At 38.8% G+C, this 27724-nt stretch overlaps 1 protein-coding gene and 1 long non-coding RNA gene across 2 annotated transcripts in view; one reads left to right on the forward strand and one right to left on the reverse strand.

Annotated features, from left to right (window-relative positions):
- On the forward strand, positions 1–27191 carry LOC129659047 (transmembrane and coiled-coil domain-containing protein 5B-like). Its single transcript, XM_055590093.1, has 3 exons — positions 1–309; positions 2047–2178; positions 26984–27191. Exons 1-3 carry the CDS (start codon positions 254–256, stop codon positions 27045–27047), a joined length of 252 nt encoding a protein of 83 aa, XP_055446068.1. The 5' UTR covers positions 1–253; the 3' UTR covers positions 27048–27191.
- Positions 19096–27724, reverse strand: part of LOC129659049 (uncharacterized) — a 63459-nt gene continuing 54830 nt past the window's right edge. The window contains exon 4 of the long non-coding RNA XR_008717766.1: positions 19096–19264. This is a non-coding gene — a long non-coding RNA (uncharacterized LOC129659049). The remainder of the gene's footprint in view (positions 19265–27724) is intronic.

Here is a 27724-nt window from a genome sequence, read left to right on the forward strand (position 1 = left end):
AACCAAGGCTTATAAACTTAGGAAATGTATCCAAGAGCACACAATTAGAAACAGAGACTGACCTTAGGTCTAGACCAAATCTGTCTAACCTTAAAGCCTAAGAAGATTAATCACTACGTGTAACATAATGCCTTTCAAACAAGATGATGAATAAAAATCCTTTTGTGCTAAGGATCTGAGTTCAAGTAAGTGACTGTGTGAGGCTGCTGCACTGGCGCTGGAGTGGCAGCTGCATGGCGCTGGAGCGGCCGTGATGAGATACCCCAAGTCCAAGGTCAGAAGCTGCAGCTACACTTCGCTGGAGTGTGGGTGAGGAGATACTCTATGTCCAAGGGCAAAGAAAAAGCCTCAGCAAGATGGTAGGATGGGCAGATTCATGTTTAGAATAAAATCCCATTCCCATCAGAGATGCTCAGAGGGCTCAAACAAATCTTGTGCACACCAGGACCCAGCGACCCCACAGAGACCAAGACAGATCTCTGAGCATTTCCTGTGGAGGTACAGGTCAGCAGTGGACTGCTGCAGGGACAGGGGCTCTGGGTGCAGCAGACTTGGGTATGGCATAAGTCTTCTTGGAGGAAATCACCATTAACCCCAGCATAGAGCTGCCAGAACTTACACAGGACTGGGAAATAGACTCTTATAGGGCACAACAGAAACTTGTGAGCACCAGGACCCAGGAGAAAGGAGCAGTGACCCAAAAAGAGACTGAATCAGACTTGCCTGGGAGTGTCCACATCTCCAGCAGAGGCATGGGTCAGTGGTGGCTGCTGCAGGGTTGGGGCACTGAGTGTAGCAGTGCATGCATAGGATCTTTTGAAGGAGGTCGCCATTATCTTCATTACTTCCACCATAATTTGGCTCCAGGTAAATAGCAGGGAGGGAACACAGCTCCACCCATCAGTAGAAAATTGAATTAAAGATTTACTGAGCATGGCCCTGCCCATCAGAACAAGACCCAGTTTCCCCCTCAGTCAGTCTCTCCCATCAGGAAGCTTCCATAAAGCCTCTTATCCTCCATCAGAGGGCAGACAGACTGAAAACCACAGTCACAGAAGACTAACCAATCTGATCACATGGACCAGAGCCTTGTCTAACTCAGTGAACCTACAAGCCATGCCATGCAGGGCCACCCAAGACAGATGGGTCATGGTGGAAAATTCTGACAAAATGTGGTCCACTGGAGAAGGGAATGGCAAACCACTTCAGTATTCCTGCCTTGAGAATCCCATGAACAGTATGAAAATGCAAAAAGATAGGACACTGAAAGATGAACTCCTCAGGTGGGTAGGTGCCCAATATGCTACTGGAGATCAGTGGAGAAATAACTCCAGAAAGAATGAAGGGATGGAGCCAAAGCAAAAATAACATCTAGCTGTGGATGTGACTGGTGATAGAAGCAAAGTCCAATGCTGTAAACAGCAGTATTGCACAGAACCTGGAATGTTAGGTCCGTGAATCAAGGCAAATGGGAAGTGGTCAAACAGGAGATGGCAAGAATGAATGTTGACATTTTAGGAATCAGCGAACTAAAGTGGACTGGAATGGGTGAATTTAACTCAGATGACCATTATATCTACTACTGTGGGCAAGAATCCCTTAGAATACATGGAGTAGCCATCATAGTCAAGAAAAGAGTTCAAAATGCAGTACTTGGATGCAATCTAAAAACAACAGAATGATCTCTGTTCGTTTCCAAGGCAAACCATTCAATATCATGGTAATCCAGGTCTATGCCCCAACCAGTAATGTTGAAGAAGCTGAAGTTGAACAGTTCTATGAATACCTTCTAGAACTAACACCCAAAAAATATGTCCTTTGCATCATAGGGGACTGTAATGCAAAAGTAGGAAGTCAAGAAACACCTGGAGTAACAGGCAAATTTGGCCTTGGAGTACAGAATGAAGGACAAAGGCTAACAGAGTTTTGCCAAGAGAACGCACTTGTCATAGCAAACACACTCTTCCAACAACACAAGGGAAGACTCTACACATGGACATCACCAGATGGTCAACACTGAAATTGGATTGATTATATTCTTTGCAGCCAAAGACGGAGAAGCTCCATACAGTCAGCAAAAACAAGACCAGGAGCTGACTGTGGCTCAGATCATGAACTCCTTATTGCCAAATTCAGACTTAAATTGAAGAAAGTAGGAAAAACCATTGGACCATTAAGGTATGACCTAAATCAAATCCCTTCCAATTAAACAGTGGAAGTGAGAAATAGATTCAAGGGATTAGATCTGATAGAGTGCCTGATTAACTATGTACAGAGGTTCGTGACACTGTATGGGAGATGGGGATCAAGACCATCCTCAAGAAAAAGAAATGCAAAAAAGCAAAATGGCTGTCTGAGGAGGCCTTGGAACTCCTTATGGAACTGCACATGGAACAACAGATGGGTACCAAATAGGGAAAGGAGTACATCAAGGCTGTATATCATTATCCTGCTTATTTAACTTATATGCAGAGTAAATCATGGAAACACTGGGCTAGATGAAGCACAAGCTGGAATAAAGATTGCCAGGAGAAATATCAATAACCTCAGATATGCAGATGACACCACCCTTATGGCAGAAAGTAAGAAGAACTAAAGAGCCTCTTGGTGAAAGTGAACGAGGAAGGTGAAAAAGTTGGCTTAAAACTCAACATTCAGAAAACTAAGATCATGGCATCCAGTCCCATCACTTCATGGCAAATAGATGGGGAAACAGTAGAAACAGTGACAATTATTTTGGACTCCAAAATCATTGCAGATGGTGACTGCAGCCATGAAATTAAAAGACACTTACTCCTTGGAAGAAAAGTTATGACCAACCTAAACAGCATATTAAAAGCAGAGTTATTACTTTGGCAACAAAGGTCTGTCTAGTTAAGGCTATGGTTTTTCCAGTAGTCATGTATAGATGTGAGAGTTGGACTATAAAGAAAGCTGAGCATCAAAGAATTAATGCTGTTGAACTGTGGTCTTGGAGAAGACACTGAGAGTCCCTTGGACTGCAAGGGGATCTAACCAGTCTATCCTAAAGATCATTGCTGAGTGTTCATTGGAAGGACTGATGTTGAAGCTGAAACTCCAATCTTTTGGGCACCTGATGCAAAGAATTGACTCATTTGAAAAGACCCTGATGCTGGGAAAGATTGAGGGCAGGAGAAGAAGGGGATGACAGAGGATGAGATTGTTGGATGGCATCACTGACTCAATGGACATGAGTTTGAGTAACTCCACGAGTTGGTGATGGACTGGGAGGCCTGGCGTGCTGCAGTCCTGGTGGTTGCAAAGAGTCAGACATGACTGAACGACTGAACTCAACCGAATTATATGTCAGGCATTATACTCATTTTTGAGGATACAAAATGGTTTCAGTTAATTTATAGAGTCTAAAAGGAGAGACAAGGAATAAAAAGTGTCAAAATAATTTGATAAACACTGTGGTAGATATAGGTAAGGGAGCAGATTCTAAAGACCATAAGAATATTTGACTCAAGCAGAATGATAAACTTAAATCAGTTCCAGTTCAGCCAGTTCAATAAAGGATAAATTAAAATCATCCAGGTGAAAAGTATAAAGGCCACTTCAGTTCAGTTCAGTTCAGTTGCTCGGTCGTGACCGACTCTTTGCGACCCCATGAATCGTAGCATGCCAGGCCTCCCTTTCCATCACCAACTCCTGGAATTCACTCAAACTCATGTCCATTGAGTCAGTGATGCCATCCAGCCATCTCATCCTCTGTCATCCCCTTCTCCTCCTGCCCCCAATCCCTCCAAGCATCAGGGTCTCTTCCAATGAGTCAACTCTTCATATGAAGTGGCCAAAGTATTGGAGTTTCAGCTTTAGCATCATTTCTTCCAAAGAAATCCCAGGGCTGATCTCCTTCAGAATGGACTGGTTGGATCTCCTTGCAGTCCAAGGGACTCTCAAGAGTCTTCTCCAACACCACAGTTCAAAAGCATCAATTCTTCGGCGCTCAGCTTTCTTCATAGTCCAACGCTCACATCCATACATGACCACTGGAAAAACCATAGGCAGAGGAAATGAATAAGTCAAGGAGGCATGTGAGAATGCATACTCTACTGAGTATAATCTGTATTATTAAATCATAAAAAGGAGGAGCAAGAGGTAAAATGACCAGTGTAAAGGTCAAGTAATAAATTTGGACATTTGAGATCCACTGAAAATATTTTAGCAGGGAAATTATGTGGTTTGTCTTACATTTCAGTTAGAATATTCCAGCTGCGTTGGGAGGGAGACAATCAATCTAGGAAATAAAATATAAAAATTAGGGCAACATAATAAGGATGAAAAGGAAATGACAGATTAGAGAAAATCTATATTGGGTAAATGTTTATTTTATTATTGTTTTTACTGTAGCAAATTATTTCCTTGAGTTTTTTTTTTTTTTCCTCTTATAAAATTTAGTAAGTATCAGCGGCTTACTAAGGGCAGCTCTAAGAGAATGTTTTCTCTCTCATATTCATTACTGGCTTTGTCTTACTTATGTGATCTGTTTATCATAATAAATGGAATACTGTTTTTTTCTTGGACTTGGATAGAGCCAAACTTAATTGCTTCACTCATCTTTGCACAAAAAGGAATGCTGAAATCAGTAAACATTCATTTTTTTTTTCTATGTGGTAAGCCAGAAATGAATGTGCCAATATATCCTGGGCAACAGAATCATATCGAATGGTTTCCAAAAATATAATTGATTCAGCATACTGTTAAAGTTTCTTCCAGCAATAAAATAGCGTCTCTCTCCTTATGCTGGCTTTTATACTTAAATTCTAAGTGCTTAGAGCAGGAAATATCTGCAAACATGTAACAAATATTTGCAGGGAAGCAAGGAAAACTTGATGGTTCAGAGAGCCAAGTAATATTTCTCTTACCTGTACAGACAGCCCTATGAAGATTTCTCCTGCCTAAAAATATATGCCCAAAGAACCCATAATGGAACAAAGATTTGATCATAAATGATTTGTCTCTTATAGTTACCTACAGAAAATAGCCTCCAGAGGTATAACCATAATTAAAATCTTATAAGTGTTTTCAAAATGCTATACTGTGAGCTTATCACTTCATAACATTAAGAGACATTAATTCTCTCTTTAGAGTGGAAGAAAGAATATTTAAGTGAAGAAAGTAAATACTTGACTTAATGCATTATTTAAGCACAGGCTTCCCCTGCTATCTGAAAATACAGTGTTCCTAGGAAACTTTTTCTACATTGAAATGGCTTAAAGCAAAGAAACAATTATCTTGGGACAGACAAAATATTTTGTGTTAATGGATACACAGAGTAAATTGAGATAAAACACAGATGCCCACAGACACTGCTCAAAGCCACAGCGGCTTGATGCTGAGATGCTGTTTGTAGTTCTGGGAAAGAGCTTAGGGTGCCACTCTCCCTGCAGGGGTGCATGCTGCCTCCATAACGGCCACACTCTGCAAAACAAACACCAAACCCTATGTTTTGCTTCTTGCCTTTTTTTTTTTTTTTGGTAAAAGTGAAAATCTTCTTCAGATTTCTTTCATTTAGTGAAAACAGACATAGTTATCCCTTGGTATCCATGGAGAATAGGGTCCAGGACCCACCTTGGATACCCAAAATTCATGAATGATCAAGTCCATTATATAAAATGATGTATTTGCAATATAGCCTACACACATCCTCCCTTCCACTTTAGTCATCTCTAGATAACTTATAATACTGAATACAATAGCAAAATGTGTAAATAGTTGCCAATATACAGCAAATTCAAATTTTGCTTTTTGGAACTTTCTGGAAGATTTTTAAAAAAATATTTTCTATCTGCTGTTGGTTGGATCTGCAGATGTGGAACCCATGGACATGGAAGGCAGATGGTGCTAGTTCAGGTCTTCCAGAAAAGCCCAGTAAAATTTCAAAAAAAAGGGAATACCTGTATTTGGCCAGAAATTTGGCCAGGTTCTTCCTAATCTTTTTCTGCTTTTAAGATATTGACTTGTCAGTTCTTAACACTTTAATAAGGATTGCTTTATTTAGTTCAGAGCATGACTATATTTTGTTCATTGTATTATTCAGAAACTGGAGACTTGCCTAGATCTTTAGTTTTCTATGGTTTCTTTGCTTCCACTATTAACAGGTCATATTGAAGCCAAATGAGCCTTCTGCAGTAACTACTTTCTCACTGCTTTCCTACATGCCTCATAGAATAAATGGCTTCAAGAGAGTCACATAACTTTCTTGGTGGTCTTCTGGGTTAGAATCATAAAGTGCACTTGAGTTTGTCCAATCTAGTTACAAGCCTGGTTTTCTGTCCACAACAATTTTTTTGTTCACATAGTGTATTCACTTTTGTTTTTAGCCACAATTATGAATTTACTGTCATAAATAAGGTTATCTTAAGTGTACAAATAAAGTTTAAATTAATTCATGATCTTTAATTTGCATGACTGCCCTTGTGAGTACCAGTGCATATACACAAACTATGAAACTTTTAAAAAGAAAGGAAGACACACATACACACATTTCAACCCCAAATTATCTAATTCAGTTGCAGAGCTCCTCCAAGGCACCAAACCAGAGCTTAATAAAAAACTCATGTTGGGATCCTATAATCCAATAACACACTGTGATTTAGGAACAGTTAAAAAGCTATGTGGCTGATATTTTTTTAATGAGGTGGCTGCATTATTTCTACATAAGGTAGGATTTTGTTTTGTTTTTTTCTAGGACATACGAGGGGGCTTCCCAGGTGGCACTAGTGGTAAAGAATCTGTCTGCCAATGCAGGAGACATAAGAGATGTGGGTTCTATCTCTGAGTCGGAAAGATCCCCTATAGGAGAGCATGGCAACACACGCCAGTATTCTTGCCTGCAGAATCCCATAGACAGAGGAGCCTGGAGGACTATAGTCCATAGGGTCACAAAGAGTAACCATGTTTCATGAGCAATACAGTTTTATAAATAGCAAATAAACCAGATACTTTATAGTAATAATTCATGAGATGCAATACTGAATTCCTCTATTTTGCTCTAAACTGAGACAACTTTTTCCTGATTAGGTATAGAAAACTAACTTTATTGGAATTACATTGCTTGATTATGTTAAATTAAATCTATTACTTTCAACAATAAATCTCATAAAGTTTCTTTTGAAAGGTATCACCATTGGAAATAATTATATATGTATAATTATAACATATCTACATATATGTATGTGTGTGTGTGTGTGTGTGTGTATTCCTACATCATCATGCCTGTGTGCCCAGTCATATCCAACTCTTTCTGACCCCATGGACTGTTAATCTGTCAGGCTCCTCAGTCCATGGGATTTTCCAAGCAAGAGTACTGGAGTGGATTGCCATTTCCTCCTCCAGGAGATCTTCCTGACCCAGGAATTGAACCCACAACTCCGTTTTTCCTGTATTGCTGGTGAATTCTTTACTGCTTGAGCCATAAGGGAAGTTTATACATACATAAAATAAAAGAAGGCAGAGAGCCAAAGAACTGATGCCTTCACACTGTGGTGCTGGAGAAGATTCCTGAGAGTCTCTTGAACAACAAGGAGATCAAAACAGTCAATCCTAAGAGAAACTATCCCTGAATACTCATTGGAAGGACTGAGGCTGAAGCTGAAGCTCCAGTATTTTGGTCACCCGATGTGAACAGCCAACTCACTGGAAAAGTCCCTGGCACTTTCTGCTGGGAAGGATTGAGGGCAGAAAGAGAAGAGGGTTTCAGAGAGTGAGATGGTTGGATGGCATCATCAATACAATGGATGTGAACTTGGGCAAACTTCAGGAGATGGTGAGAGACAGGGAGGCCTGGAGTGCTGCAGTCCATGGGGTTGCAAAGAATCAGACATGACTGGACGAATGAACAACAAATAAAATAAAAGCTTTGAAGTAAAATAGATAACAATGTAAAATTTATCTAATAACTCACTATATTTTCTGGACATAAGCATATTCAACACCAATTTTCCAAAGAATTAGCCCATTCCAGAAATGTGGGGTTTTTTTCAGTTTTTTAGAGTTTTTCAGACTGATGACAAAGCTGCTGAATTGTGGATGTTTCATATAGTTTCTCAGCCATGGCACAAAGCCCTAAGCCTATTCAAATTCCTAAGATTTTTAAATAGTTTCTCATCTTAACCAAGTATATTATTTTGCTACAAGTTAAAGAAAACTTGACTCTACCTTTTGAAAAGAAAAGTGGGAGTGGGGCAGGCAGGTCATTTATCTGTTATTGTAGCTTGTATTGCTGTAACACATTTCTTCAAACTTGCTGGCTTAAAAAAAATGCAAATTTATCATCTTACAGCTCTGTGGGTTAGTCAATGGGCATACATCTCACTGGGCTAAAATCAAGCTGTCAGCAAGCTGCATTTCTTTCTGGAGGCTCTAGGACAGAATCTGTTTTCTTGACTTTTTTGGCCTCTACGGCTGTCCACATTTCTTGGGTGATGGCCCCTCTCCTCCATCTTCAAAGCAAGCAATGTTACCACTTTGTGACCATTCTTCCAGAGTCACATCTGCCTCTTAGTCTTCACTTCTTCCTCCCTTTTCTATTATTAAAAACTCTTGCAATTACATTAGTCCCACCAGATAATCTAGAATTATTTCTATTTTAAAGTCAGATGATTAGCAACCTTACTTTTATGAGCAACCCTAATTTCCCTGTGCTATGTAACCTGACAGATTTATCGATTTCAAGGACCTGGATATACTGAGAAAGTGTTTTTCTGTCTTTGACAATCATATTCCTAAAATGCATAGTGAATAGCATCAGTTTCAGATACAGCTTTATCAATAATGTTTACATAAATTATATCTTCAGACCTGCAATTCAGGAGACCCTGTTTCTATTCCTGGGTCAGGAAGATCCCCTGGAGAAGGCATAGGCTACCCACTCCAGTATTCTTGGGCTTCCCTAGTGGCTCAGACAGTAAAGAATCTGCTTGCAATGTGGGACACCTGGGTTTGATCCCTGGGTTGGGAAGATCCCCTAGAGGAGGGCATGGTAACCCACTCCAGTATTCTTGCCTGGAGAATCCCCATGGAGCTGGGCTGGTTACGGTAGATGGGATCACACAGATCACAACTGAGTGACTAACATATCATCAGAACTATATTTTCTTCCTAATCTCTTGGATTCCCTCAGTTCTATTTCATTTAATCTGTCAATGTGGATGCAGCAGCATCTTTAACCCATATCCTTAGCAAGTTCTGTACTAAAGAATGTATCTTTTCCCCAAATCCAAATAAAAGTCTGAATTTATTGTCCTTGGCTTTATTGGTTTGGCTGAAGGCCTGGGTCTATTATTAATCTAGTCACTGTCCCAGGAGGTAATAAGGCTGAAGTCATGTGCCATCCTTTCTATCAGAATTACTATCAGCAGACACCCACTGACTGAGACTGAACAAAGTTATGGATATTCAAGTGGAAACTTGAAGCTAATGTTGTAAGTACAATTAATAGATGATGGGTGGCAAAAAAAAAAAAGAAAAAAAAACCAAAACACCAAAAACATAAAATATAAAAGTATCAGCTACTGCCCCAGGCTACATTACACTCATATCAACCAAGTTAAAACAGTGATAGGGGTCTACCAGAAATAATAACACAATGCTGAAAAGTCAAACTCTACTTTCATAGAAGACATTCTGTGTGCTCATTTAACAGTGAACCTGAGTTCTCAAGAAGAAACGTCTTCCAGATATAAACATAACCTTTTTATCTAGTCTTATCTTCCTCATTCTGCACCTGTTCCCCTTGCTCCAGCCAGCCCAGACTCCTCACTATACATATGCCACTGGCAGTCCCACATCTACTTAGACTCTGGTGCCAATCTAGTTTCTTAACCTGAGTCTCAGTTTCTACATGGAAATAATATCGATCTTGAAAAAAGAAAAATCTTGATCCTAGTATTGTTTTAAAATAAAAGGTGTAGTAATATGTATAACACTTATGTAAAATAGCTGCTAATACATAAGCCATATATTTATATTTATACTTTATATTTTTGTGTTTCTGTGTGTGTATGAGAGAGAGTAGTTTGGAAGTTATTAAATAGGAAAAGTATAAAAGACTCCTATACTGAGATGTCTGACTCACTCTATAATTAAAGACACAATTCACTAAACCACAAGGGCATATAACTTTTTTTTAAACTAAGTGTGGTTTTAATCTCAAATATTTGAGATAATGACTATCCATTACCTTGAGACCAATGGCTGTCACTGAATATAGTAAGATAAATGTGCATGTGGACTTGTATTTACCTCTTTTTTGCCATGTATTTAAGATACATTGTACATTTAGCCTGGGACATTTATCAAGGAAAAAAGTTTAAAATTTAAGACATAATCAGTTTTAGATTTTGACTTGACTCTTACTGGTGAAAACTAGCATAGTACCATATTTTACAATCAATTAGAAGGAAAATGATAATACTACTTCATATATCTCAGTACTTTTCACTTAAAGGTCTTAAAGAGAATAAGACACTTTGCAAATAAGAATGAATGAAACCTTCGAAGTACTCCTTTGAGTTACATAAATATTATTTCAGTCACTTAAACATCTGCAATCCAATGGCTTGGACAGTTTAGTGACTTACTCAAGGCTACAGATTAAGTCGAACACAGGGCCAAACTCCAGTTTAGCGGCTAAGCTGCCAGATTTCTACTGTGTTGTTTGTTGTTGGTTACAAAGCAAATCCTCACTTTAAAAATGGAAGAGACATGTATTTTTAATTTAAATCAGATTTATCAGAGACTTGACTGCTCTAGTTTTTAAAGTGTCCTTTCTTGTTCTGGATTTATTCCACAGGTTTCTAAGATACAGTTACTCCACTCTTTGACTGCCATTTGTCTTTCCTGATTTCCTGTTAACCTTTGTGGATTTTTGAAAGCATGCCTATCTCTTCCCTTGTGTCCAATGCAGATGCTTCTAGTGCAAAGGAATTTACGTCAAATGGGGAGGAATTCTTTCTATTCTGGATGAGGGCTGTTGGGAGTTAACAATGAGGAGTTGGCAGAAAGTCTTCTAAACTGTATATATCTTTCTTCCTCTTACAGCTCATGCCAATAAATATGTTTTTTTTTTTTAATTTTATTTTAAATTTCCCTGCTGTGGTGTCCTGTTCATCATCTCTGTTCTCGGGATGAACTTTCTACCACTGACATGATATACAGAGGTGCGCAGTACAGATGGGTTTAAAGGAATTCAAAAACTATGCATATTTTAAAGAATAATTTGAGAGGATTATACGTTATATAAATACACTTGAATGCAGCCAAGATTCCGAAAGGCAATATTTAGAAGTTAACACAATGAAATCAAAGGAGGAAATAGCTATATATCAGAGATACAAAACTCAATGAAAGCTAAACATGGCTTTAAGCAACAATTTTTTAAAAGGTTAGAAAATATAAAGTTGTCTGCTATGTATTATAATTGACTTTTCATAATCTATAACCAGAGAAGGCAATGGCACTCCACTCCAGTACTCTTGCCTGGAAAATCCCATGGACGGAGGAGCCTGGGAGGCTGCAGTCCATGCTAAGGGTCGGACATGACTGAGACTTCATTTTCACTTTTCACTTTCATGCCTTGGAGAAGGAAATGGCAACCCACTCCAGTGTTCTTGCCTGGAGAATTCCAGGGACGGGGGAGCCTGGTGGGCTGCGGTCTATGGAGTCGCACAGAGTCAGACATGACTGAAGTGACTTAGCAGCAGCAGCAGCAATCTATAACCATCATTTCTTTTCTATTTAGAGGAATCTGCTATTAGAAATCTTACTGATGGTAATAACCAACTTAGAGTGGCAGTTTTATTAACCTCTTAAAATACTGGAAATTTTAATCCATTTAACAATGTTTGTTCATGCTAAGTTGCTTCAGTCATGTTCGATTCTTTGCCACCCTATGGAGCGTAGCCCACAAGGCTCCTCTGTCCATGGGATTCTCCAGGCAAGAATACTGGAATGGATTGCCATTTTCTCCTCCAGAGAATCTTTCCCGACCCAGGGATCAAATCCATGACTCTTATGTCTCCTGCACTGCCAGGCAGGTTCTTTAACACTAGCATCACCTGGGAAGACCATGTTTGACACAGCTGTGGCCAAATAGGAATCTCATCAATGGAAACAGGCAAAGAAGAGGAAGCCATAAATTAGATAGCTGGAAATAAGTGGCTTAAGGTCACAAAAGCTGACCTTCAGAAAAAAAAATAGCAGAGTGCAAAGGGATGAGACATGTTTAAGCTTACTATAACTTAGCTTTCAATATTTATAGGGCATTATAACTTGGTGGATAGAAATTCTAAGCTGTAATTTTTGTACTTTATTAGGACAAAGAGATGTGTGATGGTGTCCTTGTTTCAGTTCAGTTCAGTTGCTCAGTCATATCTGACTCTTTGCAACCCTATGGACTGCATGCAGCACGCCACACTTCCCAGTCCATCACCAACTCCTGGAGCTTGCTCAAACTCATGTCCATTGAGTCAGTGATGCCATCCAACCATCTCATCCTCTGTCATCCCCTTCTTCTGCCTTCAATATTTCCCAGCATCAGGGTCTTTTCCAATGAGTCAGTTCTTTGCATCAGGTAGCCGAAGTATTGGAGCTTCAGCTTCGGCATCAGTCCTTCCGATGAATATTCAAGACTGTTTTACTTTGTGATTGACTGGTTTGATCTTGAAGTCCAAGGGACCCTCAGGAGTCTTCTCCAACACCACAACTCAAAAGCATCAATTCTTTGGCAATCAGCTTTCTTTATGGTACAACTCCCACATCCATTCATGACTACTAGAGAAAACATTGTTTTGACTATACGGACCTTTGTTGGCAAAGTAATGTCTCTGCTTTTAATATGCCGTCTAGGTTTGTTGTAGCTTTTCTTCTAAGGAGCAAGTGCCTTTTAATCTCATGGCTGCAGTCACCATCTGCAGTGATTTTGGAGTCCAAGAAAAGTCTGTCAGTTTCCATTGTTTCCCCATCTATTTGCCATGAAGTGATGGGACCGGATGCCATGATTTTAGTTTTATGAACTGAGTTTTAAGCCAGCTTTTTTACTCTCCTCTTCCACTTTCTTCAGGAGATTCTTTCTCCTCTTTGCTTTCTGCCATAAGCGTGATGTCATTTGCATATCTGAAGTATTTTATATTTCTCCTGGCAATCTTGATTACAGCTTGTGCTTTATCCAGCCCAGCATTTTGCATAATGTACTCTGCATATAAGTTAAATAAGCAAGGTGACACAATACAGCCTTTGGGTACTCCTTTCCCAATTTGGGTACGCTGCTCCTTGTCTGGTTTTAAGTGTTGCTTCTTGACCTGCATACAGATTTCTCAGGATGCAGGTAAGGTCGTCTGGTATTCCCATCTCTTTCAGAATTTTCCACAGTTTGTTGTGATCCATACAGACAAACTTTAGCATCATCAATGAAGCAGATGTTTTTCTGAAATTCTCTTGCTTTTTCTATGATCCAACAGATATTGGAAATTTGATCTCTGGTTCCTCTGCCTTTTCTAAATACAGCTTGAACATCAGGAAGTTCACGGTTCATGTACTCTGGAAGCCTAGCTTGGAGAATTTTGAGTATTACTTTGCTAGTGTGTGAGATGAGTGCAACTGTGTGGTAGTTTGAACTTTCTTTGGCAGTACCTCTCTTTGGGATTGTAATGAAAAACTGACCTTTTCCCAGCCCTGTGGCCACTGCTGAGTTTTCCAAATTTGCTGACATATTGAGTACAGCACTTTCATAGCAACATCTTTTAGAATTTGGACTGATATCCAAACTTTAGTAAGCATAGAAAGTACCATGTTCTATGCTTTAGTTTTCTATTGCTATGCAACAAATTGTCATAAATTTAACAACTTATAAACAACACCAGGTGCTGCAGTGGTAAAGAATCCGCCTGCCAATATAGGAGGCTCGTGAAACTTAGGTTTGATTTCTGGGTCAGGAAGAAGCCTGGAGAAGGGCATGGCAACCCACTCCAGTAATTTTTGGTCTGGAGAATCCCATAGACAGAGGAGTCTGGTGGGCTACAGCCCATGGGGTCAAAAAGAATCAGACATGATTGAAGTGTCTTAGCATTTAAGCATGCACATCAACCATATATGCATCAAGATTAGGAAAGAAAAATGTATTTCATCCACTGTGAAAATGGCATTACTTGATAGATTGGTATGAACTTGGGTTTTGACATCAGACTGACTTTTTCATTTCAACTGATGAGAATTAAAATGTTAACTCTGTCATTGCCAGGCTACATACTTAGGGCAAGGTACATCAAAGATAAATTGAAGATAATGACATCTATTTCACAAAATTTTGAGCACAGAACTGAGGATATTGAAGATCCCATATTAGTCCCTTCTCTCTGTTAGCTTGGGAGCTGAGTGAGAACAGTCTCACTCAGTGAGCCAGATTCTCTGACTGTTTCTGCAGTTAAATAAAAGTGAAGAAGTAGAGTGTGTCTGACTTGACTGATAAGATCAAGTGCTTGGAGTGTTCACTGATGCTGATGATAAATTGTTAATTTACCATCTTAAGTTAGTTCAAAAGCAAAATTCAGTTCCTGTATTTTGCTTTGAACTAAAGATGGTAAATTAATTTTTAAAACTAATTTTTTAAATTAATTTTTAAAACCTTTTAAAAATATTTAAAAATTAACTTTAAATTAATTTTTAAAACCTTTTAAAAATATTTACATAATTTATATGAGGTTATATGAGGTTACATTTATATGAGGTTACTTTAACTTTAAAACAGTATATTCATTATTGTTTTTTAAATATTTTTTACTTAATTCAGATGCCATTATGGCAAATTTGAGTTGCTTTTGCTAATATGAACTCCAGAACTCTAGAATTTAAATATTTTTATTCATTCTAGTACTGTTCATTTCATCACTTTATGAAAAGATATCCACCAAAAAAATAACTTTGGTATAGGAAAAGTATAGACAGGGCCATTATTTGGCCCTGAATGGTGTTTAATCAAAGATATTCTTATGATATATGTTTTGGTCTGGTGTTGCCTACCACACTAAACAATTTATTTTCTATAAGCTTACTATTGAGGGGGAGGCTTCCCAGGTGGCGCTAGTGGTAAAGAATCCGCTTGTCGATGCAAGTAGATATAAGAGATGAGGGTTCAATTCCTGGGTTGGGAAGAGCCCCTGGAGGAGGGCAGGGCAAATCACTCCAGTATTCTTGCCTGGAGAATCCCAAGGACAGAGGAGCCTGGTGGGCTACAGTCCCTAGGGTCACACAGAATCGGATACAACTGAAGCAGCTTAGAACCTGAACTTTTGAGGAGCAGTTAGACAGACACAATTAGGTTTCCATCAGTACTTTTGTAACATCCTTCTGGGCTCTGAATTCATAAATAATAAAGAAGAATCAAAGCCAAAATGTTTGGTTAGATAGTGACATACACAAGATAGAACTTCCCTACAAACAAAAGCATATTTACTAATGAAAAATAAAGGCTATAAATACTTAAAAGTATTTCAGACACTTTTACATTTTCCTGAATTGCTTTTGAGACATTCTGATTAGGATCGGTTGCTATGAAAGAAGAAAGATATATGGTCTTTAAAGACTCTTGAAACTCTTACATGGCAATTCTGGTCACATTTCATTAGCCATATAAGACATGGTCAAGCATAACTTCAAGTGGGTGAAAGGGGGCATTTCTACTATATGCAGAAAGGCAACTGTAACATACTTCAGTGACTGAGACCACTGTCTATCACAGTGTTGGCCTCCCCAGGTGACTCAGCAGTAAAGAATCTGACTGCAATGCAGGAGATGCCACAGGAGATGCAAGTTTGATTCCTGGGTCAGGAAGATCCCCTGGAGAAGGAAATGGCAACCCACTCCAGTATTCTTGTCTGGGAAATTCCATGGACAGAGGAACCTTGTGGCCCACAGTCTATGGGACCACAAGAGTCAGACATAACTTAATGACTGAGCACACACACATGCATTACAGTATTCCCTGCTGGTCCCCAAATAAGTATATCAATCTTTCAGAATGCAATATAAATTTATTCTGTCCTCCAAGGAAGGAAATCCCAAAATACAAGAGTTAAGGCACAAGCACACAGTGTGGGGTCTCTGGGTGGCATGTGACAATCTCTACATTAGGGATGATGTACAGTAGTCTCTTTATCTCACTCAGCTGTGACTTCCTTAGATCCAGAGGCATATGAACATAAGATAAATTGTCAGCTCCCCACACATCCATCTTGCAGAGATACAACAGGTTCACAATAATGGCATATTTCAGAATGACAGAATGTGAGTCAACTGGCAGACTCTGATATTTACCACTCCTGAGATTCCTCTGGGTCAATATTCCAACAGTACCCTTCTCCAGAAATGGGCAATATACCTTGCCCTATTTCCATTCCCTGTATGGCCACAGGACTGGAAAAGGTCAGTTTTTATTCCAATCCCAAAGAAAAGCAATGCCAAGGAATGCTCAAACTACCGCACAATTGCACTCATCTCACATACTAGTAAAGTAATGCTCAAAAGTCTCCAAGCCAGGCTTCAGCAATACATGAACCATGAACTTCCACTTGTTCAAGATGGTTTTAGAAAAGGCAGAGGAACCAGAGACCAAATTGCCAACATCCACTGGATCATCGAAAAAGCAAGAGAGTTCCAGAAAAACATTTTTTCCACTTTATTGACTATGCCAAAGTCTTTGACTCTGTGGATCACAATAAAGTGTGGAAAATTCTGAAAGAGATGGGAATACCAGACCACCTGATCTGCCTCTTGAGAAATTTGTATGCAGGTCAGGAAGCAACAGTTAGAACTGGACATGGAACAACAGACTGGTTCCAAATAGGAAAAGGAGTACGTCAAGCCTGTATATTGTCACCCTGTTTATTTAACTTATAAGCAGAGTACATCATAGAAATGCTGGGCTGGAAGAAGCACAAGCTGGAATCAAGATTGCTGGGAGAAATATCAATCACCTCAGATATGCAGATGACACCACCCTTATGGCAGAAAGTGAAGAGGAACTAAAAAGCTTCTTGATGAAGGTAGAAGAGGAGAGTGAAAAAGTTGGCTTAAAATTCAACATTCAGAAAACGAAGATCATGGCATCTGGTCCCATCACTTCATGGGAAATAGATGGGAAAACAGTGGAAACAGTGTCAGACTTTATTTTTTGGGGCTCCAAAATCACTGCAGATGGTGACTGCAGCCATGAAATTAAAAGACGCTTACTCCTTGGAAGGAAACTTATGACCAACCTAGATAGCGTATTCAAAAGCAGAGGCATTACGTTGCCAACAAAGGTCTGTTTAGTCAAGGCTATGGTTTTTCCAGTGGTCATGTATGGATGTGAGAGTTGGACTGTAACTAAAGCTGAGGCCCAAGACTTGATGCTTTTGAACTGTGGTTTTGGAGAAGACTCTTGAGAGTCCCTTGGACTGCAAGGAGATCCAACCAGTCCATTGTGAAGGAGATCAGTCCTGGGATTTCTTTGGAAGGAATGATGCTAAAGCTGAAACTCCAGTACTTTGGCCAACTCCTGCGAAGAGTTAACTCATTGGAAAAGACTCTGATGCTGGGAGGGATTGGGGGCAGGAGGAGAAGGGGATGACAGAGGATGAGATGGCTGGATGGCATCACTGACTCGATGGACATGAGTCTGAGTGAACTCAGGGAGTTGGTGATGGACAGAGAGGCCTGGCATGCTGCAATTCATGGGGTCGCAAAGAGTCGGACACAACTGAGTGACTGAACTGAACTGAACTGAACTGAACTGATATGTATCTTACTTGATCAGTTTTCCCCAGCTTCTGATGCAGCCTTCTGGGAAGTTTTTCTTTTATCATAATTGTCTTTAACAATATTTGAAATGGGGCATGAGACACATGCCTAGTGTGGGAGTTGAATGGTGGTCTAAGAAATACTTGGAGTCACTAGAACCCAGAAGGGACAAGGAAGAAGCCTTCACAAGAGCCTTCAGGGGAAACGTGACCCTATCTACACTTTGATTTCAGATGTCTAGCCTCCCAAACTGTGACAGAACACATTTTTTGTTTGTTTTTTTTTAACCCACTAAGCTTATGATAATCTGTACAGCAGCCCTAGGAAATCAAAAACCTTCCTTGGGTCCATGTGACTTGCTTTGGCAGGTAAAATGTGAGCATAAAAGATGAGTATCTTTCAAGTGAATACACCTAGTTACCAGTATAGGGCACTGTGGCACTCTCCTTGCCTGAGTGATTGTGAAAGCATGAATCAAGTTGAATATTGTTGTTCAGTCACTGAGTCAGTCACATGAGTCAAAACTCTGTGATCTCATGAACTGCAGCACATCAGGCTTCCCTGTCCTTCACTATCTCCTGGAGTTTGCTCAAACTCATGTCCATTGAGTCAGTGATGCCATCCAACCATCTCATGCTCTCTCAACCCCTTCTCCTCTTGCCCTCAATCTTTCCCAGAATTCTCCAGTCAGTCGACTCTTTGCATCAGGTGGCCCAGGTATTGGAGCTTAGGTTTCAGCATTAGTCCTTCTAATGAATATTCAGTGCTGATTTCCTTTAGGATTGACTGGTTGGATCTCCTTGCAGTCCAAGGGATTCTCAAGAATCTTCTCCAACACCACAGTTCAAAAGCATAAATTCTTCAAAGCTCAGTCTTCTTTATGGTCCAGCTCTCACATATGTACATGACTACTGGAAAAACCGTAGCTTTGACTATATGGACCTTGGTTGGCAAAGTGACGTCTCTGCTTTTTAATACACTGTCTAGGTTTGTCATAGCTATTCTTCCAAGGAGCAAGCATCCTTCAATTTCGTGGCTGCAGTCACCATCCACATTGATTTTGCAGCCCAAGGAAATTAAATCTGACACTGTTTCACATTTTCCCCATCTATTTGCCACAAAGTGATTAAACCAGATGCCATTATCTTCATTTTCTGAATGTTGCATAAGCCAGCTTTTTCACTCTCCTTTTTCACCTTCATCAAGAGGCTCTTTTTATTTTTTTTTATTTTATTTTTTTTTTGGATTTTTTTTTTTAAATTTTATTTTATTTTTAAACTTTACATAACTGTATTAGATTTGCCAAATATCAAAATGAATCCGCCACAGGTATACATGTGTTAGCTCCTCTTCACTTTCTGCCATTTAAGTGGTATCATCTGGATATCTGAGGTTGTTTGTATTTCTCCCATCAATCTTGATTCCAATTTGTGATTCATCCAGCCTTGCATTTTGCATGATACATCTGCATGTAAGTTAAATAAGCAGCATGACAGTATACAGCCTTGATATATACTCCTTTCCCAATTTTGAACCAGTTTGTTATTCCATGTCCAGTTCTAACTGCTGCTTCTTGTCCTGCACACAGGTTTCTCAGGAGGCAGGTAATGTGTTCTGGTATTCCCATCTAGTTAAGAATATCCCACAGTTTGTTGTGATCCACACAAAGGCTTTAGCGTAGTCAATGAAGCAGAAGTAGATGTTTGTATAGCACAGGAAACTCTACTCAATACTTTGTGTGTGTGTGTGTGTGTGTGTGTTAGTCACTCAGTCATGTCCAACTCTTTGCAAGACCCTGGAGCATAGCCTGCTAAGCTGCTATGTCCATGGAATTCTCCAGGCAAGAATACTGGAGTGGGTTGCTATTCCCTCCTCCAGGGGATCTTCCTGACACAGGGATCGAACCCAGATGTCTTGCATTGCAGGCAGATTCTTTACCATCTGAGCCACCAGGGAAGCCCACATAATGGTCTGCGGTGACCTAAATGGAAAGGCAATCCAAGGAAGAGAGGATATATGTATATGTGCGGCTGATTCACTCTGCTGTACAGCAGAAACTAACACAAAAGCAACTATTAAAAAAATGACGATGCCTAAATCAACTTAGGTCTCTGGTTGATTTAATGATCAGATTAGCCTGGCTAATCTGTTCTGTATGTGATTGCAAGCAATAAATAAATAAACTTTTGTAGTTTTAAGCCACTAACATATTTGGCCAGTTAGTGACTGCAACATATCTTAGCCCATACTCATGATTAAAGCAGTTAACAGAAATTTGGGGATTAATAATCTTCTTTCAATGTTCCAATGCAAACTTTACTAATTCCTTTTTAACATATTTGTTGCAAGTTCAAATATAGCTCAATAACACTCTGAGGAAATACTAAAGAGGGAGTATCAAGAATCTTGGAATCAAAAACACCTGTCTGGAATTCAAATACATCTAATTTCTTTGAGGAAGTCCCCTGTGTCTCAGTCTTTTGATGTGCAATATATAAGCAGTGTTTGTGAGGTTCCAATTAGATAATTGCAAACATTTTGTACACTATAAACAACTATATCAGTTCAGTTCAGTTCAGTCATTCAGTCGTGTCCGACTCTTTGTGACCCCATGAACCGCAGCATGCCAGGCCTCCCTGTCCATCACCAACTCCCGGAGTCTACTCAGACTCATGTCCATTGAGTCAGTGATGCCATCCAACCATCCCATCCTCTGTCATCCCCTTTTCCTCCTGCCCTCAATCTTTCCCAGCTTCAGGGTCTTTTCAAATGAGTCAGCTCTTTGAATCAGGTGGCCAAAGTATTGGAGTTTCAGCTTCAGCATCAGTCCTTCCAAAGAACACCAGGACTGATCTCCTTTAGGATGGACTGGTTGGATCTCCTTGCAGTCCAAGAGACTCTCAAGAGTCGTCTCCAACACTACAGTTCAAAAGCATCAATTCTTTGGTGCTCAGCTTTCTTTATAGTATAACTCTCACATCCATACATGACTACTGGAAAAACCATAGCCTTGACTAGACTAAACTATATACACATAATCAATTTCCATTTCACATCTGTGATGACAAGAAACTACCCATACCATAATATTTAGGGGCAAGTCTTAACAAGGTGAACCAAAACTCCCAACTTTTCTAAAATGAATAATACAGATTCTTCATATTTCTACATAATCATGAACTCCAGTGAGATATATCAAAAGAAGACTGAACCCAGAAAAAAAAAAAAAAAGATACATTCCAAAGATAAATTCTGCTAAATGGTCTTCTCACAATGACTCATCTTCAAGATAATGGATGAGCTTTTATGGCTTAAAGAATCTGAGCTGTTTAAGGAATATGGCTGAGGGCTACTTAAAAAGTCAGAGAAAAACAATAACCACATACGATCATTCCAGCCAAAGCTACAGTACCTGGAGGATACAGATGATTACCAGAGGAAATAAAATGAACCTTGGAAATAAGCAAGGTTGTAAACAATATTTATTAGTATTAATTTCTGCTTTATATGACAAAAGAATTGCTTAAGAGAAGAGCAGTTATAGGAGAATTTAGGTTTTTTTCTTTCTCCAACAAAATAATTCCTGAAAAACTGAATTCCTGTCTAATATGCTGGCTCAATTAGGTCATGAAGACAGACTCTGTCTCGCTACTCCCTGATCCTTGTTTCTCAAGTGGCTGTTGGAATTTCAACCCTTACATTTTCATTCCAGCAAAAGAAAACAGAAAGTGAGAAGAAAGTCCATTATCATTTTAAGGAGACCTCCTGGAATGACTCCATGAACATTTCTAATTACATGTCACCGCATGCAACTAGTCACATAGCCACTCTGAGACACAAATTGGCTAACGAATATAGTCTTTTAGCTACAAGTGACATTGCCACTTTTAGTATGTATATTTGTTAGTTAGAATTTGTGAGTAGGATGGGGATGAATGTTGTAGTATCTGCTGTGGGAAAGAAAAACTGAAGTAGAAATGAAAGGGAACGATAGTTAAAGAATAAATAAAGAACAAGCACTCATTCCTTATGTAAATAAACATATTTATCTAGAAATTCATTTATTCAGCAGATATCTACTGGGAATAACATAATGTGAGATGCTTTACTAGGTCCTATGGGTACGGTGAAGAGTAAGACCTTGTGCATGTGTGCTAGGTCACCTCAGTCGTGTCTGACTCTTTGAGACCCCATGCACTGTAGCCGCCAGGCTCCTCTGTCCAGGTGATTCTCCAGGCAAGAATGCTGGAGTGAGTTGCCGTGCCTTGCTCCAGGGGATCTTCCCGACACAGGGAAGAACTGAGGTCTCTTATGTCTCTTGCATTGACAGGTGAGTTCTTTCACCACTAGCACAATGTGGGGAAGCCAAAGATACTGTTTGTCTTCAGGCAAATTGTGATTGAAGGAAGATTCATAATGATAGATAAATAATTAAAATGAAAATATAAATATATAAGAGATGGCAAGATGGAGGCAAAAAAATCTCTTTCAGTCGGTTGAAACTATATGTTTGATTGATATTGGTAATAAAAGATGTCTTGAACCAGGGTGGAAGGGTTGTGTCAGTGGGAATCAAAGTTGTGGAACCTATATCAACTTTTTAAGAAAGGCAGAAGTAAAGGGCTTCAAAACTGAACGTATGTTTGTGGGAAAAAGAATAATAAATAATAGTACATCTAAGATTTTGTGTCTTCTAAGTAATTGGAAAAAATACTCATGTATTAAATGAGCAAGCAGATCAGGATGAGAATCAAGCTGAAGAGGTACTAAGATGATGCAGAGTTTGGGTTAATGAAGCCTTGTCTGGTTCTGGTTGACAGTAACTTCCCACCCCCCAACTCTCTTGTGTTTCCTCAGCACTATGACATGCCTCAATCAAATCACTTAACACACGGTGCTAGAAAAGACCACTGCATCACCAACATTTGGCTATGGCTGGCTTTTACCAGCTTGCATACATTAAGTGTGCACATTTTTTTTTTTCCTTAGCCCCAGTTCAGTGACACAAGTTGACAGTTTGAAACCAGTCATGGTAGGAGCATTTACACCATAGAAATTGGCAAATGCTTCTTATCAGGCTTTCTCTTTCCCTGAAGAGCTAGTTGTTAAACATCTATCAACACATCTTTATGTGTAACTCTCTGCATCTCAGACTGTAAGTTTTTGCAGGGTACAGCCATATATGTGTCTTATCCATATATGTGTCCTCTTTTGGCAGGAGTGCAGCATTTAGTGGTGGCAATGGGTGGTGGTCTCACTGAAGTTCCATAAGAAATGTGGGTTAATTTAACAGATAATCAGAGACAAACATTCTGCACACAGTTGGAAAAGTGGTTTGGAGTTCACTTTTGAGAGCTTAGCTTGAGTTATATGTGGATGTGGTGATAGTTAAGTTTGAGAAAAGAAGTAATAACTCATATGTGGAATGTGTTATAAAGTTGGTACAGCTGTTAAACTTAAATGTCAACATTGTGGAGGGAAAAATAAGCTTTTTAATACAGAGTTTGCTTTATCTTGCAGTAATCTGGAACTGGAGTCTGCAAATGTATGGCTTATGGAATCATCTAGAAAGCATGGGAAACGAGCTTTACCTTGGGTCCACTTGAGAAAAAAATGGCATCACATCATGTACATAGGCATAATAGTAATGTAGATGAAGTGTGCCTCAGTTTCACCCTTCAGAATCACTTTGTCTTCCCAAGATTCATAAAACATGAATGTATGAAATGTTGTAAGTCCCCTATACAAACACTCAGAATAGACATAGATTACTACAGAGTAATCCAATTGTAAGAAGATAAAGCTTATGTTCACTCTGAATAAAAGAATAAACACCTAAATGTGGAGTAACAACTTAGTGAGCTACTTAAAGGGCAACTGCAGAGCAGATTTTCAATTGGTAATAAAACCTACTGCAGAGAGATAGCCACATTTTACATCATTTCATTATGTGGGATGTTTCCAGATGTAATGAAAAAGGCAAGGTCCTAATTCAGGATGCTTGTTCTTTAATACAACTAAAATAAAATCCTTGGTCTTAAATCAGCTTAATAACATAAAGAATACTTACATTGACCAAATATAAATTGAGTGCATGTAAATAATGTATTCGAAGGGCATAAAAGTAAAATCATATCAGTTATAAATTTAAGTGATAATCTTTATTGAAATGTATATAATTATATGATGTCCTGACTATCCCATAATATAAAGAGCATATGGTTACTATAAATATGTTACGTCTAAAGCTGTGCCTTCTGGGGCAGCATGGTGAAATAAATCAGGTTTTCAACCTTTTAATACCATCTGTGTCTCTCAAATCAGTGTAAGTGGATGCACAAGAGGGGACAACACTCAGTATTTGTGGCAAACTTTAAAAAAAATGGATTAATATATCTTTGTTAGAAATTACCTAGTCCCCTAAATGTACATTCTAAGAATTTTCCTGCTATTCTACTAATAATTTAATCACCACAATCTATCTGGAAAAATATATATTTCTGTTAATAACACAGATACCATCATAGACAGGCTTTTTAATATTTTTTGTTTTCTATATCTAAATCCATAGTACATGACCTTTTAAAAAAATGTCTAAATTTTCTTTTTTAGGCCTATACTGGCTATATATACTATTAAATGACTATGCATCTTGCTTAATCCTCTGTTTTTAAGCAAGCCAGAGAGCTTTGTGTGTATTTTCTCCACATAGAGCTCTTTAGAATTAATGTATAATCATAATGAGTTTTATTACTAAAGAATAAAATTATTTGCAGCTTCTGCATGGACACAACTGATCAAAGTCCAGATGAACAATTTTAAAGAACTAGCTTAATTTAAAAGTGCTTTGTCTAAAGTTTCATAATATTCATTAATCTATTTCTACATCAGTTTTGTGTCCTTGAACTTATTTTTGAGATGGGGACATTTCTGTAAATGCCTCATAATATTGTTATAAGATTTAAAAGAGATGTAATTTTTTTCATTCTCCACATTAATGATAGTTACTATTAAAAGTTTCAGATAGTTTTAATTTTAATGAATTTGTAAATTAAAAATCATACAAATGACTAGAATTCATGTACAATGTAGAGTGATCAGGTACAATGCATTATGTAAAGCTGACCATATATGTCACTAGTATTGCTGTATACTGTAAAAAAAATGGATTTACTTGAAGTACAAAATCTGTATTTAAAAGTCCATGGGGTCGCTAGAGTCGGACACGACTGAGCGGCTTCACTTTCACTTTTCACTTTCATGCATTGGAGAAGGAAATGGCAACCCACTCCAGTGTTCCTGCCTGGAGAGTCCCAGGGACGGGGAAGCCTGGTGGGCTGCCGTCTATGGGGTCGCACAGAGTCGGACACGACTGAAGCGACTTAGCAAGCAAGCAAGCAATTGTGTTCAGAAGTGTTTCCTTGCATCTAGAGGCTGATAAAATGCATCTTTCTAATACGAAATATAAAAATTAATTTGAAATCTAAAGCCTGATCTTTGAGTTCTAAAACAACCTCATCCTGAAAAGTTTGCATTTATGACTTCTTGTGGGCAGATATACACTCAACTACCAGCAGGTGGCAGTATGTATATGGAAGAATAATTTTTCAAACTGCTGCTTTACTGCCTGAGCCACCGGGGAAGCCCTTGCAAACTGCAGATTATGGCTATTACTAGCAAATGCATTTGCATTTAATTTAAAGCTCTATTTAGGAGGGAAAAAAAAGGAATTCCTAACTGCTTTAAGATCTCTTACTATTATCTTCCTTATTGTACTTCAAGAAAGAGTATATGGTTGTCATTTGTGAAAGACACTGTGTTAAACCTAGTGAGCAAGGGTGCATGCCAAGTCGCTTCAGTCATGTCCACCTCTTCACGACACCATGGAACTGTAGCCCGCCAGGCTCTCTGTCCATGGGGATTCTCCAGGCAAGAATACTGGAGTGGTTCTTAATGAACCTGTCACTAAGAATAATATCTTAGTGAACATTCTGATTCTTAGATAATGCTTTTTACTATAAATAAGTCAAAATATTACTGCATTAGGTGAAAGTTCATTAAAACATAAAAGTTTAACAACAGAAAAAAGACCCAGAATGGAATTCCGATTCAGACCAAGTAAATGGGGATGGTGTTTGTAGAGACACTTAGTTTTTCTCAGTAGACCCTGAAGGCACGCCAGAGTCACACTAGAGGAATGGGTTGCCATGTCTTCCTCCAGGGGATCTTTCCAACCCAGGGATCGAACCTGCATCTCTTACATCTATTTGCACTGGCAAGTGGGTTCTTTACCACTAGCACCACCTGAGAAGTCCTAAGTCTAGTGTAGTCCAAGTTTTCAGGAAGATGAGAATTACTGATTGGCCTTTTAACATGACTCTTCTCTGATCTGTCATTTAGGATCAAATAGGCTTTTGAGGTGTGGTGTTGGAGAAGACTCTTGAGAGTCCCTTGGACTGCAAGGAGATCCAACCAGTCCATTCTGAAGGAGATCAGCCCTGGGATTTCTTTGGAAGGAATGATGTTAAAGCTGAAACTCCAGTACTTTGGCCACCTCATGTGAAGAGTTGACTCATTGGAAAAGACTCTAATGCTGGGAGGGATTGGGGGCAGGAGGAGAAGGGGATGACAGAGGATGAGATGGCTGGATGGCATCACTGACTCGATGGACGTGAGTCTCAGTGAACTCCAGGAGTTGGTGATGGACAGGGAGGCCTGTCGTGCTGCAATTCATGGGGTCGCAAAGGGTCGGACATGACTGAGCGACTGAACTGAACTGAGGCCATTTAATTGTGAGATCCTTTAGTATATATTCTCATGGCTGTTTATTTTTGGGGGGATTCTCCAGCTTGCACACATATGTATACAATGTTTTATGTTCTAAAAATGTATGAAAAAGGAAGGATAAAAATAGAATCTGAGATAGAGATGGACTAGTGTCAATTCTTCAGGATTATTCAACAGTGAAATCATATCATTTATCAAACTAGTAGGAAGCTTAAATCTGTTTCAAAAATTGGTTTGGATATATATGTAGCAACTGAAACATTTTTCTTTTTTATCCTGTGTCTCTTATCCCCAAAACCTATGAATGAAGGGTCAGAGATGGCAGAATATGCTATACTAGCAACCCTTCCCCACTGTCCCTGGTCATTCATGATTTTTTTTTTTTTTTTTTTTGCAGAACATGTGTCAGCAGAATGACTGTAGAAGTTTGTAGAACATGGAGAGTTGGTGTTCAGCAGTAACTTAAAAATTAGGGTGGTGGGAGTGGAGAAGGCAAGAAGTATATGAGAAGGCGATGGTGATTGGGGAGGTCCTTTCTATTTGCATTGGACTCATGGAAGTTTATTTTTACTTTTTTCTCCTAAATAAAAGTATATCTAAATAGATATATCTACATGTTTCCATATTATATGTCACATATCTTGTTCAAGAGTATAAATATGCAATGTAATCACATATACATTGATTGAAATAAGAGAAACAAAGAGAATATGGCAGTAAAAATCTATGACTTTTTAATAAAAATTATTTTGCAGTTTAATTAAAATTTTGTGAATTCTTCATCTAGAGTAACTCTAATATAAAAAATGTTTTGAAATACATGCTATTTACCTTCTAGCTCCTTTGTTGAAGAAAGAAGTTTAGGCTTGATGGGGGGAGGAAAAAGTGTTGATACAGACAGCTCTGCTCTTTTTCAGCTCTATTGAATAGTGCAGATTTTGAAGCACAGTCCTCAAGTTACTAGTAGATTGACACATGTACATTAAAGATAAGATGGATACTATTAATTTAACTCAGAAATCTCCTCTACTTCCATCCTGTTAGGAGGCAGACTGTAATCCCTGGGCCCAATTCTGATACTGGAGAAGCATTCACATTTCCATTCTATGAGTTTTCCATACTTCTCTTTCATAAGTAT

This window comes from Bubalus kerabau, chromosome 8 (genome assembly GCF_029407905.1).
Source record: "Bubalus kerabau isolate K-KA32 ecotype Philippines breed swamp buffalo chromosome 8, PCC_UOA_SB_1v2, whole genome shotgun sequence".
NCBI classification, from domain to species: domain Eukaryota; kingdom Metazoa; phylum Chordata; class Mammalia; order Artiodactyla; family Bovidae; genus Bubalus; species Bubalus kerabau.

What these genes read in the sequence shown, in the direction of transcription:
- LOC129659047 (XM_055590093.1), top strand. Translation starts at nt 254, where the DNA reads ATGAGATACCCCAAGTCCAAGGTCAGAAGCTGCAGCTACACTTCGCTG. An exon ending in TACACTTCGCTGGAGTGTGG is followed by an intron (nt 310 to 2,046) that starts GTGAGGAGATAC and finishes TATTCTTTGCAG; the next exon opens with CCAAAGACGGAGAAGCTCCA. An exon ending in AAAACCATTGGACCATTAAG is followed by an intron (nt 2,179 to 26,983) that starts GTATGACCTAAA and finishes TTTTTTTTGCAG; the next exon opens with AACATGTGTCAGCAGAATGA.